Genomic DNA, 17,106 nt, shown 5'->3' with positions numbered 1-17,106 from the left:
TGATTGTTTTTTGTTTCTAAATTGTTGTCCTTATTTTGGTTGTGCGAGGAGGCACAGTGTGTTTACCTACACCTCCATCTTGGCTGGAAGTTCTATTTTTTAAAAGATTTATTTATTCATTTATTTTTAGAGAGGGGAACAAAGGGAAAAAGTGAGGGATTGAAACATCAATGTGTGGTTGCCTCTTATGTACCCTGTACCAGGGACCTGGCCTGAACCTAGGCATGTGCCCTGACTGGAAGTAGAACTAGCGATATTTTGGTTTGTAGCCTGGCACTCAACCCATTGAGCCACACCAGCCAAGGCCCATGTGTCCTTCATACATGTCCCTGACAACCCTTCCCCCTTTCCTGCCCATTATCTCCTCCCACCTCCCCTCTGGAAAAAATTAATTCTTAAGGGTAATTGATATGTTTATTATCTTGACCCTGGTAATGGTTTCATGTTTGTGTACTTATGCCAAAATGCATCACGTTGTGTGCTTTAAATATGTGCAGTTTGTTGTATATCAATTATAATTGTTTTTATAAAGTGACAGAATACTAAAGAAGTAAATCAAATAACTAAATAAATGGATGGACAGCCCTGGCTGGTGTGGCTCAGTAGACTGAACACTGGCTTTTGAACCAAAGGGTCGCTGGTTCAATTCCCAGTCAGGGTATAAGCCTGGGTTGCAGGCCAGGTCCCCAATAGGGGGCCCACAAGAGACAAACACACACTGATGTTTTTACTCCCTCTCTTTCTCCCTCCCTTCCCCTGTCTAAAAATAAAATCTTTTTAAAAAGAATTAGAATACATGGGGAGTTCCAGCCAATATGGAGCTAGAAATGCTCTTTCTTCCTTGCACAGCCAAAAGAAGGATAACAACCAATTTAAAAACAATAAACAACTAGAAGTGCCAGAAAATCAAACTGCACAGAGCTCTGACAACCAAGGAGTTACAGAAACATTCACCCAGACCAGTAGGAGGGGAAGAGACCAGAGACAGGCAACTGAGCAGAGAGGATGCACAGCAAAATGGCAGACCATAAGGGCGAGGCAGGACTGGATGACAGGAAAATAAAGACTCAAAACTAGCTGTAAAATACTGCAGGGGTTGCGACAGCAGGAGAAATTCACAGTCTCACAGGAAAGTCCATTGGAAAGTGGGGCTAGAGCAGTGCAAAAGAGCGGCATTGTTCTCTCTCTGACACCTCCCCCACAGACAGTGCCACAAAGCAGCAAAGACAGTTGTCCCAACCTGGCAAATATCTAAGGCCCTGCCCCCTTACAACATAACAGGTGCACCAAGACAAAGAAATATGGTCCAAATGAAAGAACAGATCAAAACTACAGAAAAAGAGCTAACCAACAAGAAGATAGACAACCTATCTGATGCAGAGCTCAAAACACTGGTAATCAGGATGCTCACAGAACTGACTGAGCTCAGTCACAAAATGAAGCAAAAAATGAAGGCTACCCAAAGTGAAATAAAGCAAAATATACAGGGAACCAACAGTGAAGGGAAGGAAACCAGGACTCAAATCAACAATTTGGAACAAAAGGAAGAAATAAATGTCCAACTGGAACAGAAAGAAAAAACAAGAATTCAGAAAAATGAAGAGAAGCTTAGGAACCTATGGGACAACTTTGAGCACTATAACATCCGAGTCATTAGGGGTGCCAGAAGAAAAAGAGCAAGAAATTGAAAACTTATTTAAAAAAATAATGAAGGAGAACTTCCCCAATCTGGTGAAGGAAATAGACTTCCAGGAAGCCCAGAGAGTCCCAAAGAAATTGGGCCCAAAGAGGAACACACCAAGGCAAATCATTAAGTTACTCAAGATTAAAGATAAAGAGAGAATCTTAAAAGCAGCAAGAGGAAAGGAGACAGTTACCTACAAAGGAGTTCCCATCAGACTGCCAGCTGATTTCTCAAAAGGAACCTTACAGGCAAGAAGGGGCTGGAAGGAAGTACTCAAAATCATGATAGGCAAGGACCTACATCCAAGATTACTCTATCCAGCAAAGCTATTGTTGCAAATGGAAGGGCAGATAAAGTGCTTCCCAGATAAGGTCAAGTTCAAGGAGTTCATCATTACCAAGCCCTTATTATATGAAATGTTAAAGGGACTTATCTAGGAAATAGAAGATCAAAAACTCTGAACAGTAAAATGACAACCAACTCATAACTATCAATAATTGGATCTAAAAAACAAAAACAAAAACTAATCAGACAACTAGACCAGGAACAGAACCAGAGAAATGGAGATCACATGGAGGGTTTTCAGTAGGGAAGGGAAGAGGAAGAATAGGGGGAAAGGTACAGGGAATAAGAAGCATAATTGGTAGGCATAAAATAGACAGGGAGGCATTAAGAATAGTATAGGAAACAGAGAAGTCAAAGAACTTAAATGTACAACCCATGGATACGAACTAAGGTGGGGGAATGCTGGAGGGTGGAGGGGAGATATAATGGAGAAAAAATTAAGAAAATTGTAATAGCATAATCAATAAAATATACTTAAATAAAAATAAAATAATTTGGAATAAAGAATTAAAAAAATAAATGGGGAGACATACCACATTCATGAATTGGAAGATTCAATATTGTTAAGATGCTAGTTCTTCCCAAATTGATTTATAGATTTAGTGCAATCCAATGAAAATCCCAGTAGTGTTTTTTTTCTTAAATATACAGGGTCTGACAGAAGTTACACCTGCTTGAGTGTGATTGGTGGGGTAATAACATGAGTGTAATAATTTATACTTTTAATTTGAACATTTCACCTAAAATATCATATGGTATGTTTGAGTATGATATTGTTATGTTACAGAATTACATGCTTATGATTTTGTAATAAAGGATTTTGTAATAATTCCTGGCTGGTGTGGCTCAGCAGTTGAGTCTTAGCCTGCAAACCAAAGGGCCACCAGTTCGATGCCCAGTCTAGGGCACATGTATGGGTTCCAGGCCAGGTACCTGGTAGGGGGCATGTGAGAGGGAACCATGCATTGATGTTTCTCTCCCTCTCTTTCTCTCTCCCTTCCCCTCTCTAAAAAATAAAATAAATAAAACCTTTTAAAAAAGACTTTGTAATGAAAAAAGGTGTTATTTATACCATACCCTGTATTTAGCTAGATATATGTATACTGTATTTTTTGGAGTATAAGACACACCTAGGTTTTAGAGGAGGAAAACTGGAAAAAATTTTTGAAGCAAAAAATGTGGTAAAGTTTTTAATAACATAATATTTCACTAATGTAAATGTAAAGCTACATTCAGACTATAAAATGCACCCTCTTTTCCTACCAAATTTGGGGAGGAGTGTGTCTTATAGTCTGGAAAATACAGCAATATGTATGTGTATATACATATACATGCACACACACACACACACACACACACACATATATATACAAGTATACGTATATAGAAAAAGGAGTATGATGGAGCAAATGTGGTAACATATTAACATTTGGGGAATCTGGGCAAAGAGCATGTACCATTCTTAAAAGTTCCCTGTAACTGAGATTTCAAAGTAAAAAAAAAAAATTCTAGTGTTTATATTTCATTGTTTTGTTATCTATTTTGTCTTTTATATGTTGCTTACTTTGTGAACACATTGCATATCATTAAACACTCTACATCACTTTTTAAAACCATGTTAAGACTATACTTGCAGGGATCATTTCTATAGTTCTCTACTAAAACCATGTCATAGTCCATAAGGGATGGGTGGCTCAAAGTTCATTGACCCAATCAGCTGTTGTTAGACATTTACATTTGCTTTTCCCTGAATTTAACCCTTTACCTCATACTCTTGATACCTTTTGAATGATTCAAACTCTTCCCTACACTTCCACCCTGGGACTGAGTAAAGCTATTCATTCTTGGGCCTTTGATAACAATACTGGGGAGACAGTGTTCCTTAGCCCAGGGAGTCATCCATCTGCTATATGAAACCCACAGGTGGATTTTGTTTGGTTTGCATGGTGTTTTATAGGTACTTGAGTTTACTGTCAACATTAGAAGACTTCACTTGAAAATGTAGATTTTCGACTTCTTTTGAACATCAGATGTGGCAACAATGGGCCCACATTCTGGTATGACTATCATGGCTGGAGTCGAGTCACTCTCTGTAGATGTGGAATAGGTTGTCCATCAGCCCAGCTATCTAATTTACTTGTCTGCTGGCTTCTGTATGCCTCACTCAGGGCTTTGAAGACCCAGATCTGGGAACATCCTTACTCAAAACAAGAGCTGCACAGGACTTCTTTCAGAAGGCGGTGTAGTTGAGAGGAAGAAATCCCTGGGCTTAACCAGGAGAGAGAAATTTTAGTTAACTGGGCCGGCCTGGCTCTGGTTAAATGACCACATAGTTAAATGCCCATCTGTTAAGTGACCTAGATGGCTAGTTCGTAACTGGAGGGTGGGAGAGAAGGTAAACATGATTGGGTGCAAGTAAATGTGGGTCCAGCATGACAAAACTCCCTAAGTGATTTGATGACAGCTTCCTTGAGAATCACTAACTTACCTGTTGAAGATCACCATCAAATACAAATAACTATCACAACAAGTTAAGAGCTCGGGCTCTGAATTTGAATACCAGCTCTACCATTTACTTGCTGTGTGATATTGAGCATGTGACTTCCCCTCTCTGAGCCGTGTTTCTCCTGTAGGACCTAACAAAGTAGGAAGTAAAACAAGAGATCCCACTACGAATCTCACTAATCTGAGATTAAGTTAGAATTCCCTGTCATAAAGTAAGGATTCTATATAAATGGTGATTTCCTTTACTATCCACTTCCTCAGGCTGTTGCAGTAAATGAGATTGTGAGGTAAAGTACTTAATAAAGAACTAGGTACATAGTCAGTGTTCAGGGGTAGTTATTTATTATTATTTCCCATAAAAATTCCAAAGGGATACATTGACCTGTCATTGGTAAGAGGGGAAGAGAGAACTTAGTGATGATTTGACTGGGCTTGGGAGATAAAGGCGAACCCCTCACATAGGTTTGAGTCTGCAGCCTGGAAACTGGGAGGATGGAGAACAGGAGGCAAGGAGGAAAATGATGGATTCCATTTGAAGTGTTAGGTTCTAAGCTTCAAGTAGAAATTTGCGATGTCTTTTGGGTGTTAGGTGGAAACGTGGAAGATGGAACTAAGAGTTGTCAAAGCAAATAAAAAAGGAAGCATTTGTTTTCATTGTTGTTTTTCTCTTTTGTGGAAATAAAAACACTAGGACCTTAACCCATGAAGGCAGGGACCAGATCTGATCAATCTGTTTCCCCAGCATAGGGCTGGCACTGAGTAGGAGCCACCATTTTTTTTGTGTGTGACTTATTGGAAGTGACTTTCCTCTGTCTTAGCCTTAGTTTCCTCATCTGTGAAATGAGGAAAAGCAAACCTCCCTCTGAGAGTGTTTTAAGAATTCGGAGGTCATGGTTTGCAAATTGCCTGGCTAAAAGTAAATGCGCAAATGGTGTCTGGTACGACAACCAACAACACACCTCCAAGAATGGGAAAAAAATGTAAAGACAGACAATATTAAATGTATGGACAACTGATAAAAATGCATGTTAGTAGAGTTTGACACTGTCCACTAAAGCTAAACCCATACCTGCCCTATGACCAGCAATCCCACTTTCGAGTGTATTCTCTCATATTCGTATGTTTATCAAAGAAATGTACTAGAATATTTATAGCACATGTATAGCCCCAAACTGGAAACTATTCAGTTTTGGGAATATTCTGAATGGAAACCAGACAGAAATGAAAATGAAAGAGCTATGTCTATACACCATATGAATCTTGCAAACATATATTAAGTAAAAGAAGCCACACATACAATACACACCGTATGGGTTCAAAGAGAGTTCAAAACAAACAAAAGTAATCTGTGCTGTTAGAAATCAGATAAGTGATAACTTTCTGAGGGGATGGGTGGCAGAAAGAGTGCATGTGCAGGGATTTTGGGAGCTGTTAATGTTTGGTGTCTTGATATGAGTACTGGTTGTACAGGTGTGCTCATTTTGTGTAAATTCATTTAACTATAAACTAACAAACAGTATTGGTACAAGTCTCTGTATTTATACTTAAATAAAAAGTATACAGGTACATTTCATTTTATTGTGCTTTGTTTTACTGTGTTTCACAAATATTGCTTTTTTAAGGATTGTGGCAACCCTTTGTGGAGCAAATCAATTGGCACCATTTTTCCAGTAGCATTTGCTCACTTCATGTTTCACACTTTGGTAATTCTCTCAATATTTTAAACTTTTTCATTACTATTATATTTGTTATGGTGATCTGTAATCAATGATTTTTAAAAATCCTCATCTGAGGATATGTTTATTGATTTTAGGGAGAAAGGAAGGGAGAGAGAGAAGCATTGATATGAGAGAGAAATATCAATTGGTTGCCTCCTGCACGCGCCCCCAAAAGGGGATGGAACCTGCAACCCTTGGGTGTTCGGGATAATGCTCCAACCAGCTGAGCGACCTGGCCAGTGCTGTAATTGGTAATTTTTTTTACTTTTGACTCCAATTTTGAAATTTCTGTGGGTAGAATGCTATCAGATCACAGCATGGCATGCTACATAGAAATTGCTTGTGTAGAGTCAATTGATGTGGCAGGCTGCATTGTTGACTTATTTTAAGAAATTGCCACAGATGCCCCAAACTTCAGCAACCACCACCCTGATCAGCTTCAGCCATCAACATGAAGGCCAGACCCCCCACCAGCTAAAAGATGAGGACTGACCAAAGACCCAGATGATGGTTAGCATTTTTAGTAATGTTTTTAAGTTAATTCAGGTATATATTTTAGACATAATACTACTGTACACTTAATAGACTACAGTATAGTGTAAACATAACTTTTATATGAACTGGGAAACCAAAACATTCATGTGACTTCTCTTTGATATTCACTTTATTGTGATGGTGGGGAACCAAACCTGCAATATCCCCCATGTATGTCTGCACTTAACAAAGACTGTAGCTGGTATGACAGCAGCAGTGTATCCCTGGGGCCAGAAGCATAGGCTTTGGGGATAGACAGTCTGGGGCCCTGTGATCTGGCCCTTGTGACTGGCAAGTGGCTTCATGGCTCTGTTTCCTTCTCTGTAAAAGAGCAAACATAATGTCAAGATTCAATTCATTGTTGCAAATAAGACTTAAGCACAGGGCCTGGCATAGGATTGCAGGTCCCTCATGTTAAAGAACAAGATCCAGCCAAATAAACTTGTTGGTCTATGAATTGGGCAGTATCCCATCTAGCAAGTAGTAGGGCACTCAGGTGAGCTGTGCAAAATGGAAGGTTTTAACAGGCAGAAGGAAGGTGGGACTAAGGAGTTAAAAGAGTGTATTACTTCAGGAAAGGATACCTTCCCTTAGAGCAGGGCTGTCCAATCCCACCGCCAGACTGGCTATGAATGCAACTCAACACAAAATCATAAGTTTACTTAAAACATTAGTTTTATTATTAAGTTTTATTACTTAGATATGTGCATTTTCTATATTCATGATCACGGACTTGGGACCTGCTCAATGATTTTAAAAGATTGCCGAAAGGGCTGCTGCATAATTAGGGTTATTATGTGAAGATTTTTTTACTTATCCGTGATGGCAGATTATCACGAAAATTATGCATGGACCTTTCTTTTGCTCACTGTTTTTCATTAGTGTTTGTGTATTTAATGTGTGGCCCATAGAGGCCAAAAGGTTGGAAACCCTGTCATAGAGGAAGGGGGGTGGCGGGCTGTCAGGCAAATGACCTCAGCAGTGATGATCAGGAACCACCAGACTGAATGGCTTAAAATACCACTCCTGGGAGTGGCTAAAACTGCAATTACTAGGTTAGTTACCAAGTTTTGGCTTGGTGGACTGGTTTAGCAAAAGCAACTCCATTTTGGCCTGTTGTTCCTTCCTTTTCTCCCTTCTTCCCTTCCTTCCCTGTTTAACACCTGTGTGACTCAACTTCTGGAACCACTGCTTATTTTCCCCAGCGCTCACATGCCTGGGTTCTACTAGATTCTCTGCTAATGCTAACCAAGGTTTGGTGCTGAGGCCCGATGTCACTCTACGGGGTAGCCCGGGCTTTCAGACCCTTCTGCGGACAATCCACCCGCGTCGCCCACGTGGAGCTTCCCTGAATGGCGCCCCAGGCGTCTCCAGCCCTGCCATTAAATAAGGGCGAAGAGCACTTGACCACCAAACTTACTGAGAGGTTTCCGATAAACTCTTCAATTGAAAGAGCGGCAGAGTAGTGCCTCCTATTGACGAAGGAACATTGACCGAAGCTACCGCGCGAGGTGGCGCCACTACGCGCTACTGCGCACGCGCACCGCCGGGCCCACTATACGCAGTACTACGTAGGGAGAGCTCCAGATCTTGGGGGCGGAGCCCAGGGCAAGGGCCTCCTTTCCCTCGGTCCTACCCTTCCCAGTCAGCTCGCTCTCAGCGACGTCTTAAACTACGTTTCCCACAATCCACCCAGGCCCTCGCCTTCCGGTGGCGGCAGCGGAAGCGGTGACTGGCGCTGGCCGGGCTACACACAGGCGGGCTTGGTCACTATGGAGGAGATAGGTATCCTGGTGGAGAAAACTCAGGTCAGGTGGGGGCATGGCTCTTGGGGACAGGGCAAGACTGATCTGAGTGGGGTGCTGAGTTACTGCAGGGATCCGGCCCCGGTCGGGGTGATTTTGGAGCCCTCGGTGGAAAGCTTTGTGCAGTATCGAGGCCTGGGCTGAGAAGCTGAGTGATGTTAGAATGGCAGTAAGGCTCGGAACGCTGGCATGGGGGAATGAGTGACGTTAGAGGTTCTTTGAGTCTGAATGATTTAGAGATCTATCTCTCTGAGAGTGCCGAGTGACATCCGGGCCCCGGCTGGGCCGGGGCTGGGGTAGGATGATGAGTGATGTGTGGGATTCGGCCTTGGGGCTGAATGATATCGGAGGCTGGGCTGGGTCGCTGAGTGATGTTCGGATCTTGGCTGGCGTTGGAGGGCTAAGTAAAAACTGTGGTCTGGCCGAGTAATGTTTGGGGCCTACCCGGGAAAGTGGATGACATAAAGGCCTAATGTGAGTTGGGGGTTCTGTGACATGAGAAGACTTTTGGGGCGGGGAGGTAACTGGGTAATTCCACGACTGTTTGAAGGCATGGTGACTTTAACAGCCTATATGTGAGCCATATGACATTAGGGACCCGTTGAGGGGACTGGAAGGCATTGGAGCCTGATACAGAATTGATGAGACATTTGGATCCTAGTTAGGTGACATTTGGGGACATGTTACAAGTGGCATATGATAGCAAAAGATCTGTTTGGGAGGCTAACTGACATCAGGGTCCTATTAAGGTGCTACAAGGTTTCCAGGGTCTATTTAGAGGGTCTGAAGGACGGCAGGAGCCTGTTAGGGGATGCATGACTCCATGGTTAAGTCAGAGTCTTTCATGAGGGGGACCCTCTTCCTCCAACCTGCATTTCCCACCTTGGTTTAGGATGAGATCCCAGCATTGTCAGTGTCACGGCCCCAGACTGGCCTGTCCTTCCTGGGACCTGAGCCTGAGGACTTGGAGGACCTGTACAGCCGCTACAAGGTACATTTATCCCCAATCCAGACCCTGCATAAGGTCCAATGTCCCACACTCCCACCACCTTCCACTACTCCCTGGCTTAGCAAGGCCTGGAGCTGTCCCCTACGTCTCCCCTCTCTGCTCACAGAAGCTGCAGCAAGAGCTGGAGTTCCTGGAGGTGCAGGAGGAGTACATCAAGGATGAGCAAAAGAACCTGAAGAAGGAATTCCTCCATGCCCAGGAGGAGGTGAAGCGAATCCAGAGCATCCCACTGGTTATAGGGCAGTTTCTGGAGGCTGTGGATCAGAATACAGCCATTGTGGGCTCCACCACAGGTGTGTGTGTGTGGGGGCATGGGGAGCACATTGTTTACTCATCTGTTCATTGAACAACTGTTCAGTGTTTCCTGGCATGTGCCAGGAACTGTGCTGGGGTCTTGTGACAGCAAACAAGGCAAGACAATGTAATGGTGTTTTTCCAAGTATTTTGAGTCTGTTACAAAAGTGGAAATATGTTTTATATTCTCGCTTTCCCTCTGTGCATGTGTGTATGTGTATAATTTATGTAGTAAAAGTTTGACCAAATGTTATTTAGCCCTACATTGTGTGACATACTCTAATTGCTTTTTCATTCTGTTCTAGTCTTTTGTTTTAAACCTTGTTCTGGTCATGACTCTCTAAATTAATTCCATGACTACTTCTGGGTTGGGACCTGCATTTTGAAACTATGAGTACAATGTTAAGAGATTGGGCTCTGGTAAGGACATAGTATATGGGAGCTGCTGCTATTAACATGGGTCCAGGCTCTGCCTTCATGATGATCGTTGTCTCCGTATCTTGTCTGTCTTTCCTGCTTCTGCCCACTTCTCCTCTGGACCAAGCCATGTTCTGGTGAAGGTTGTAGGGAAGAGTGTGTGACTGGGCCTAGAATTGGACCGATGGGCTGTTCGTGAGGTAGTGAAGAGAGAGAGAGATCCAGAATGAAGCCTGTGTCTTTGACCTGTAGGACATAGGGGACAGTGGGGCTATTCCTGAGGTGACAACATGGTCAGAGGAGTAGATTTACAAGGAGACAGTGAGAGCAGTCTAGGACATCACAGGGAGGTGTCTGGGAGGCTACTGGATGGCCAAGTCTGAAGGTCAGGAGAGAGACTGAGACTGGAAGGAGATGTGTACGTCACTACCATAAATGCAGAGAGGGGACTGGAGAGGTGAGACAAGTCTGAGTAAGCAGGAGAGAGTTAGATGGTAGGACCTGAATCAGGGTAGGACCCCGGGAGAGGGGAGGAGAGATTGGTTGCAGTGACATTCAGGAGGCTGGGTGGAAGGTCATAGCGACTGTTGGGTCGTAGTGACTGAACAACTGTGAAGGGAAGAGGAGGAAGGTCGAGGGTGAGGCATGGGACTCTTGCTAGTGACTAGAAACTGTGGGCCTGCCTGAGACAGACCCAGGAGGAGCAGCACAACTTGGGGGAAAATACGGAGAACACATAGGGACACAGCAGTGAGAGAGAGCCAAGAGATAGCCAGGGGAAAGTCAGGCAGAAGCCTTCTAGGAGACTGCTGGACACCAGGGTGTGTGTGTGAACGTGAGGGACAGACTAGAGGTGAGGTGGGGCAGTCTGGGTTTGAGTGAGAGATAATGGTGGCCTAGGGGGCACAACTGTGAGGTCGTGGGGAGAGGACAGTTCTGGCACTTCTCATTTTCCCCTCTCCCTTTCCTTCCCCTTCCCAAAGGCTCCAACTACTATGTGCGCATCCTGAGCACCATTGACCGGGAGCTGCTCAAGCCCAATGCCTCCGTGGCCCTCCACAAGCACAGCAATGCACTGGTGGATGTGCTGCCTCCTGAGGCAGACAGCAGTATCATGATGCTCACTTCAGGTGAGGGGGAGCCTGGGGCCAGAGGGGCCTGAGGGGGCCAGAGGGGCCTGAGAGGACCTGGTGGGCCAGGCTGGGAGTCCCAGCTCTGCTCTCCCACCAGACCAGAAGCCAGATGTGATGTATGCGGACATTGGCGGCATGGACATCCAGAAGCAGGAGGTGCGGGAGGCTGTGGAGCTCCCGCTTACGCACTTTGAGCTCTACAAACAGGTGAGGAGCTGCAGTGGCAGGGAAGGGAAAGACCCTGCCGAGTGTTTCGGGTTGGTGACAGGACTCCCTGGCTCATCCTTCTTCCTCTACTTCTGCATTTCAGATAGGCATCGATCCTCCCCGAGGTGTCCTCATGTACGGCCCGCCCGGCTGTGGGAAGACCATGTTGGCAAAGGCTGTGGCTCATCACACCACTGGTGAGCCACTCAGTCTCTCCCTCGGGCTCCGGCCTGGGCTTTTCCAACCTTGCTCCTTGCTCGCTCATCCTCCCCGGGAGGTGGCACAGTGCGGTAATTAAGAACACCGGCTCTGGGGTCAAAAGCCCCATTTTGCCTCCTACTCATTGGCTGTGTAGTCTTGGACAAGTGACTTGACTTCATGCCTTAATTTCCTTATCTCATAGAAGACTCACTTCACAGGATGATTGTGAGAATTAACAAAATAGTTCAGTGTTTTACTACAGTGGGTTGTGGCCCATTAGTAATTAGGAATTTGAATTCATAGGTTCAACCAGCATTTTATTTTTTTAAGTTTTTTAGTATATTTTATTGATTATACTATTAAAGTTGTCCCATTTTTTTCCTCCCCTTTATCCTCCTCTGCCCTGCACCCCTCCTCCCTCCAGCATCCCCCCGACCCACCCCTGTGTAGTTTATGTCCACGGGTCATACATAGAAGTTCTTTGGCTTCTTCATTTCCTGTATTATTCCTAACTTCCTTGTCTATTTTGTGTCTACCATTTATGCTTTTTATTCCCTGTGCCTTTTCCACCCATTCTTCCCTCCCGCTCCCCACTGATAATTGTCCATGTGATCTCCATTTCTGTGATTCTGGTCCTGTTCTAGTTGTTTGCTTAGCTTGTTTTTTTAGGTTTGGCTGTTGACAGTTGTGAGTTTGTTGTCATTTTGCTGTTCATAGTTTCGTACTTTTTCTCAGATAAGTTCCTTTAACATTTCATATAATAAGGGCTTGGTAATGATGAACTCCTTGAACTTGACCTTATCTGGGAAGCACTTTATCTGCCCTTCCATTCTAAATGATAGCTTTGCTGGATAGAATAATCTTGGGTGTAGGTCCTTGCCTTTCATGACTTGGAATACTTCTTTTCAGCCCCTTATTGCCTGTAAGGTTTCTTTTGAGAAATCAGCTCATAGTCTTATGGGAACTCCTTTGTAGGAAACTGTCTCCTTTCCTCTTGCTGCTTCTAGAATTCTCTCCTTCTCTTTCATCTTGGGTAATGTAATTATGATGTTCCTTGGTGTGTTTCTCCTTGGGTCCAACTTCTTTGGGACTCTCTGAGCTTCCTGGACTTCCTGGAAGTTTATTTCCTTTGCCAGATTGGGGAAGTTCTTTATTATTTGTTCAAATAACTTTTCCACTTGTTGCTCTTCCTCATCGCCTTTTGGTACCCCTTTGATTTGGTTGTGGGAATGTTTAAAATTGTCCAGGAGGTTCCTAAGACTCTGCTCAATTTTTTGAATTCTTGTTTCTTCATTCTGTTCCAGTTGAATGTTTCTTTCTCCCTTCTGCTTCAAATCATTGATTTGAGTCTGTGTTTCCTTCCCTTCACTGTTGGTTCCCTGTATATTTTTCTTTATTTCACCTTGCATAACCTTCACTTTTTCCTCTATTTTGCAACCATACTCCATCATTTCTGTGAGCATCCTGATTACCAGTGTTTTGAACTCTGTATCTGAATGGTTGGCTATCTCCTTATCGCTCAGTTCTTTTTCTGAAGTTTTGATCTATTTTTTCATTTGGGCCCTATTTGTCTTGAACACCTGTTATGTGTAGGGGGTGGAGCCTTAGGTATTTACCAGGGTGGGGCAACCCACTTTGCTGTATTGTGGTGCTGTATGTGGGGAAGGGGTCAGAGATGGAATAATGCTGCAACCAGCATTTTAAATAATGAAACAAAAGATGTAAGAGTGCATCCCACACAGTGAGATGTCATGCTGTTTTGATTGCTTCACACAACCTATATATTGTGGTTGTTTATAAAAGTATTCTGGTAGGTTCCAGTCAAAATGTCAGGAAGTCAATGCATTACTATTTATAAAGCATAAAGTCAAGGCTCAGCACATCTTAAAATCTTAATACATGGGAGGCAGGGAGTAGAAGGCAGTGGTTTAGCAGTGGGTTTTCTGGACCAGACTTCCGGGTTTGAAATCTGGCTCCCCTACAACCATTTGTGTAAGTTAGTACTACTTAATGAAGTTAGTTTATGTAATTACTCAGTAAATTAGCCTCTCTGTGATTCCTGTTTCCTATATTTCTGGATTCAGAGGATTAAATCAATATAAATCTTCTAGATGTATACCTGGCACATAGTAAGTAGACAGTGGGTGTTAGCCATTGTCATTATCATTCACCTGCTTAGCAGTTCATTAGACTCCTGCTCTCCCAGGCTCTGTGCTGAGATACAACAATAAATCAGAATTGTCCCCTGGTCCCCAGTCTTGGAGAAGCTCCCAGCATGGCTGAGGACCCAAAACTAAACACTTAGAACATAGTCCTTCGTTTACTATATACTGAGTGCCTAATGTGCCAAGCTGTGTTCTAAGTGCTGGAGACATGACAGTGAACAGAACAAAAGCTTGTAAAGCTCTTGAACAGATAAGTGAGTAGATTATATATCACACAGTGCTGAATTCATGAAGAGAACAACTAAGCAGAATAAGGGGATAGAGAACAATAGCCATAACTGTACATGTTGAACTTTAAGAATAAGCTGAAAAGGAGGGATCCAGAACCTGTCTTCATCCCCATTGCCAGTTGTCAATTATGTCAGGAGATGTGCTTGTGGTCCCTGATTCTTGCAAGATATTCAGAAGTGGGTCCTTATAGCAAAGGGGAAGTTGGAGCCCCTAGTGAGGTAATATGATGTCTTTGTGTGTGGCACCTTACCTCTTTTCTTACTAATTTTTCAAGTGCTTTGGAAATCCAGTTTTTTCTGTATCTGGACTCCATGAATGTCTCTAGCTCTTCTCCATATAGGCACGTTGAAGCATATACGCATTTTTCTTAAATGTCCTGATTGTTAAATGTTGGTGGGGGGGAGGACCCACCTGTAGATAGGGTTCATGATTTGTGCTGCTGGGTGGCTGTGGGATGCAAGCAGATGGCTGGTCCTCGATGCTGCAGGACTCAGTGCAGGGTGTTAGAGAATGACCTGGCTACTTGGAGTGGGCATTCAAAGGAAGGGATGTGCTCAGGGAATTCCTAGTTTCAGTTATAGCAGAAGGGGCCCTGCAGGCGGCCCATCCCTGTCTAACCCTTGTCATCTTGCCATCAGCTGCATTTATCCGGGTCGTGGGCTCGGAGTTTGTACAGAAGTACCTGGGTGAGGGCCCCCGCATGGTCCGGGATGTGTTCCGTCTGGCCAAGGAGAATGCACCTGCCATCATCTTCATAGATGAGATCGATGCCATAGCCACCAAGAGATTTGATGCCCAGACAGGGGGTGAGTGATGCCCAGACAGGGACTGGGGTCTTGGGCAGGCCTGTCGTACATAATGCCTTGGACTGACTGTGTTGCATACTCCAGCTGACAGAGAGGTTCAAAGAATCCTGCTGGAGCTGCTAAATCAAATGGATGGATTCGACCAGAATGTCAATGTCAAGGTTCGGGGTTTGTGATGGGCAGGTGTGGTATGGGAATCTGGAAGGTGGGGCTGGCATGTGAGGGGGTGGGTATTATGGCGGGAAGGAGGATGTAGCAGGGACAGAGGTGTGAGCTGGCCTCTCCCCAATGGCAGGTGATCATGGCAACAAACAGAGCAGACACCCTAGATCCTGCCCTGCTGCGGCCAGGACGTCTTGACCGTAAAATCGAATTTCCACTCCCTGACCGCCGCCAGAAGAGATTGATTTTCTCCACTATCACCAGCAAGATGAATCTCTCTGAGGAGGTTGACTTGGAAGATTGTATCCTGTGCCAGAAGTGAGGGGAGGGTTGCATTTGGGAATAGGGATTGGCTCTTCACTTCCACCTCTTTCATCGCCGTGACCCACATTATAGAGGTGGGATACCAAAGTCCAGGGAGGGGAGTGGTGACCAAGATGTCCCAAGGATGACTTCCAGCTCCAGGCATTCACCCCATCGTGCCGGGAATGGTTTCCTTAACTCACCTACCGCAGATGTGGCCCGGCCAGATAAGATTTCAGGAGCAGATATCAATTCCATTTGTCAGGAGGTGAGTGAGAATTTTTCTCTGGATCCAGGCTGGGGGTAGGTGAAGACCCTTCCTCTTTGAGAGCACTCTACTGCAATGCCCCATCCCTCATCGCCTCCCTGGGATATTGGGCCCTGTCTGTCTCTTCCTTCACCCTCACTAGAGGTGGGGGGTGCCGGGGGCAGGTTTTAACTCTCACCCTTTAACAGAGTGGAATGTTGGCTGTCCGAGAGAACCGTTACATTGTTCTGGCAAAGGACTTCGAGAAAGCTTACAAGACAGTCATCAAGAAGGATGAACAGGAGCATGAGTTTTACAAGTGACCCCTCCCCTCTGCACAGGACCCGGGGACTTACTGCACTTCCCCAGCCTCTGTCCCCAGACCTAGTTCTTTTTTCTCTTTACCCAGGATTGATTTATTCAATAAATACACAAGATTGAATCCATTTAATTTCTTCTTGGAAGTCTTAAATTCTTTGTTATCCTGGGCCTTGAATAGGATCCTCTGTGCCCTTTCTGTTCTGACAGATGAGTGGGTAAGGTACAGGGCCTGGGCTACAGCTTGAGAAGCAAAGAATTCAAACAGAATGACTTCAGAAACTTGGGGAAAGGGATGAAAAATGAACTTCAGACCATGGCCCCTGACCACAAAATAAAGCCCCCGTATATCTCCCACCCCTGTTTCCTACAGGTAGAGGGCCATTTAAGTCTTCGGTGAGTCCTGCCTTCCTCACACTCAGGAATACCAATGAAAGCCACAGCCCCACAGAATCCTTCAGAGCAGGGATGGAGGGTTGTGAGGGGTGGGAGTTGGATGCCCTGGTTTTGTTACTGCCTCTGGCTCTTCTCCATATGGTTTTATCAGGGCACAGATGCTTTTGGTTGGACCAAGCCCCACTCTTAAGGTCTCGGCTTAGACACCTCTCCCTCTGGGCAACCTTCCCTCGTGCTCCAGTTGGGCAGGAACCCTTCCTCTGTACATTCCTGCCACCCCCGTGTGGCCAGGCTTGCTCACTGTGCTGGCTCCAGACTGAAACCTGTACGGTAGTCAGGGACTATAGTTTGACCACAGTTCAAGTCTCAGCTATTTCCACACACAGCAGACATTCAGTCTCTTGAACAAATATGTGGATGTTACTGTACACTTTGGAGTGAGATGGGAAGAAGGTATAAGGAAAAACATTTGGGGAATCAGATCTTGAAGGAACAGGGGTGATTCCTCCTTTGATGGGCTTGGCAGGTTGAGCAGAAAAAAATTCCTCCTTCCTGGAACCTCACTA

The 17,106-nt window shown here is 44.5% G+C and overlaps 1 protein-coding gene across 1 annotated transcript; it reads left to right on the top strand.

Moving 5' to 3' along the window:
* Window positions 1-8,467: 8,467 nt before the first annotated feature.
* Window positions 8,468-16,272, top strand: PSMC4 (proteasome 26S subunit, ATPase 4). The gene is made up of 11 exons (XM_045846792.1): window positions 8,468-8,594; window positions 9,484-9,582; window positions 9,707-9,893; window positions 11,295-11,441; window positions 11,542-11,651; window positions 11,755-11,848; window positions 14,947-15,114; window positions 15,199-15,275; window positions 15,410-15,578; window positions 15,792-15,847; window positions 16,036-16,272. Exons 1-11 carry the CDS (start codon window positions 8,559-8,561, stop codon window positions 16,147-16,149), a joined length of 1,257 nt encoding a protein of 418 aa, XP_045702748.1. The 5' UTR covers window positions 8,468-8,558; the 3' UTR covers window positions 16,150-16,272.
* The last annotated feature ends 834 nt before the right edge of the window (window positions 16,273-17,106 follow it).

The sequence above is a fragment of the Phyllostomus hastatus genome, unplaced genomic scaffold (assembly GCF_019186645.2).
Source record: "Phyllostomus hastatus isolate PE091 unplaced genomic scaffold, TTU_PhHast_1.1 phas_contig_5, whole genome shotgun sequence".
Taxonomy (NCBI): Eukaryota; Metazoa; Chordata; class Mammalia; order Chiroptera; family Phyllostomidae; genus Phyllostomus; species Phyllostomus hastatus.
Note: the sequence above shows the minus strand (reverse complement) of the source record. Positions and strands in the feature narration are given on the sequence as shown.

Bases quoted from the DNA above. Each gene is read 5' to 3' on its own strand.
- PSMC4 (XM_045846792.1), top strand. From the start codon at position 8,559: ATGGAGGAGATAGGTATCCTGGTGGAGAAAACTCAG. The intron at 9,894-11,294 runs GTGTGTGTGTGT...CCCTTCCCAAAG, and splicing joins CATTGTGGGCTCCACCACAG to GCTCCAACTACTATGTGCGC. The intron at 11,442-11,541 runs GTGAGGGGGAGC...CTCTCCCACCAG, and splicing joins TATCATGATGCTCACTTCAG to ACCAGAAGCCAGATGTGATG.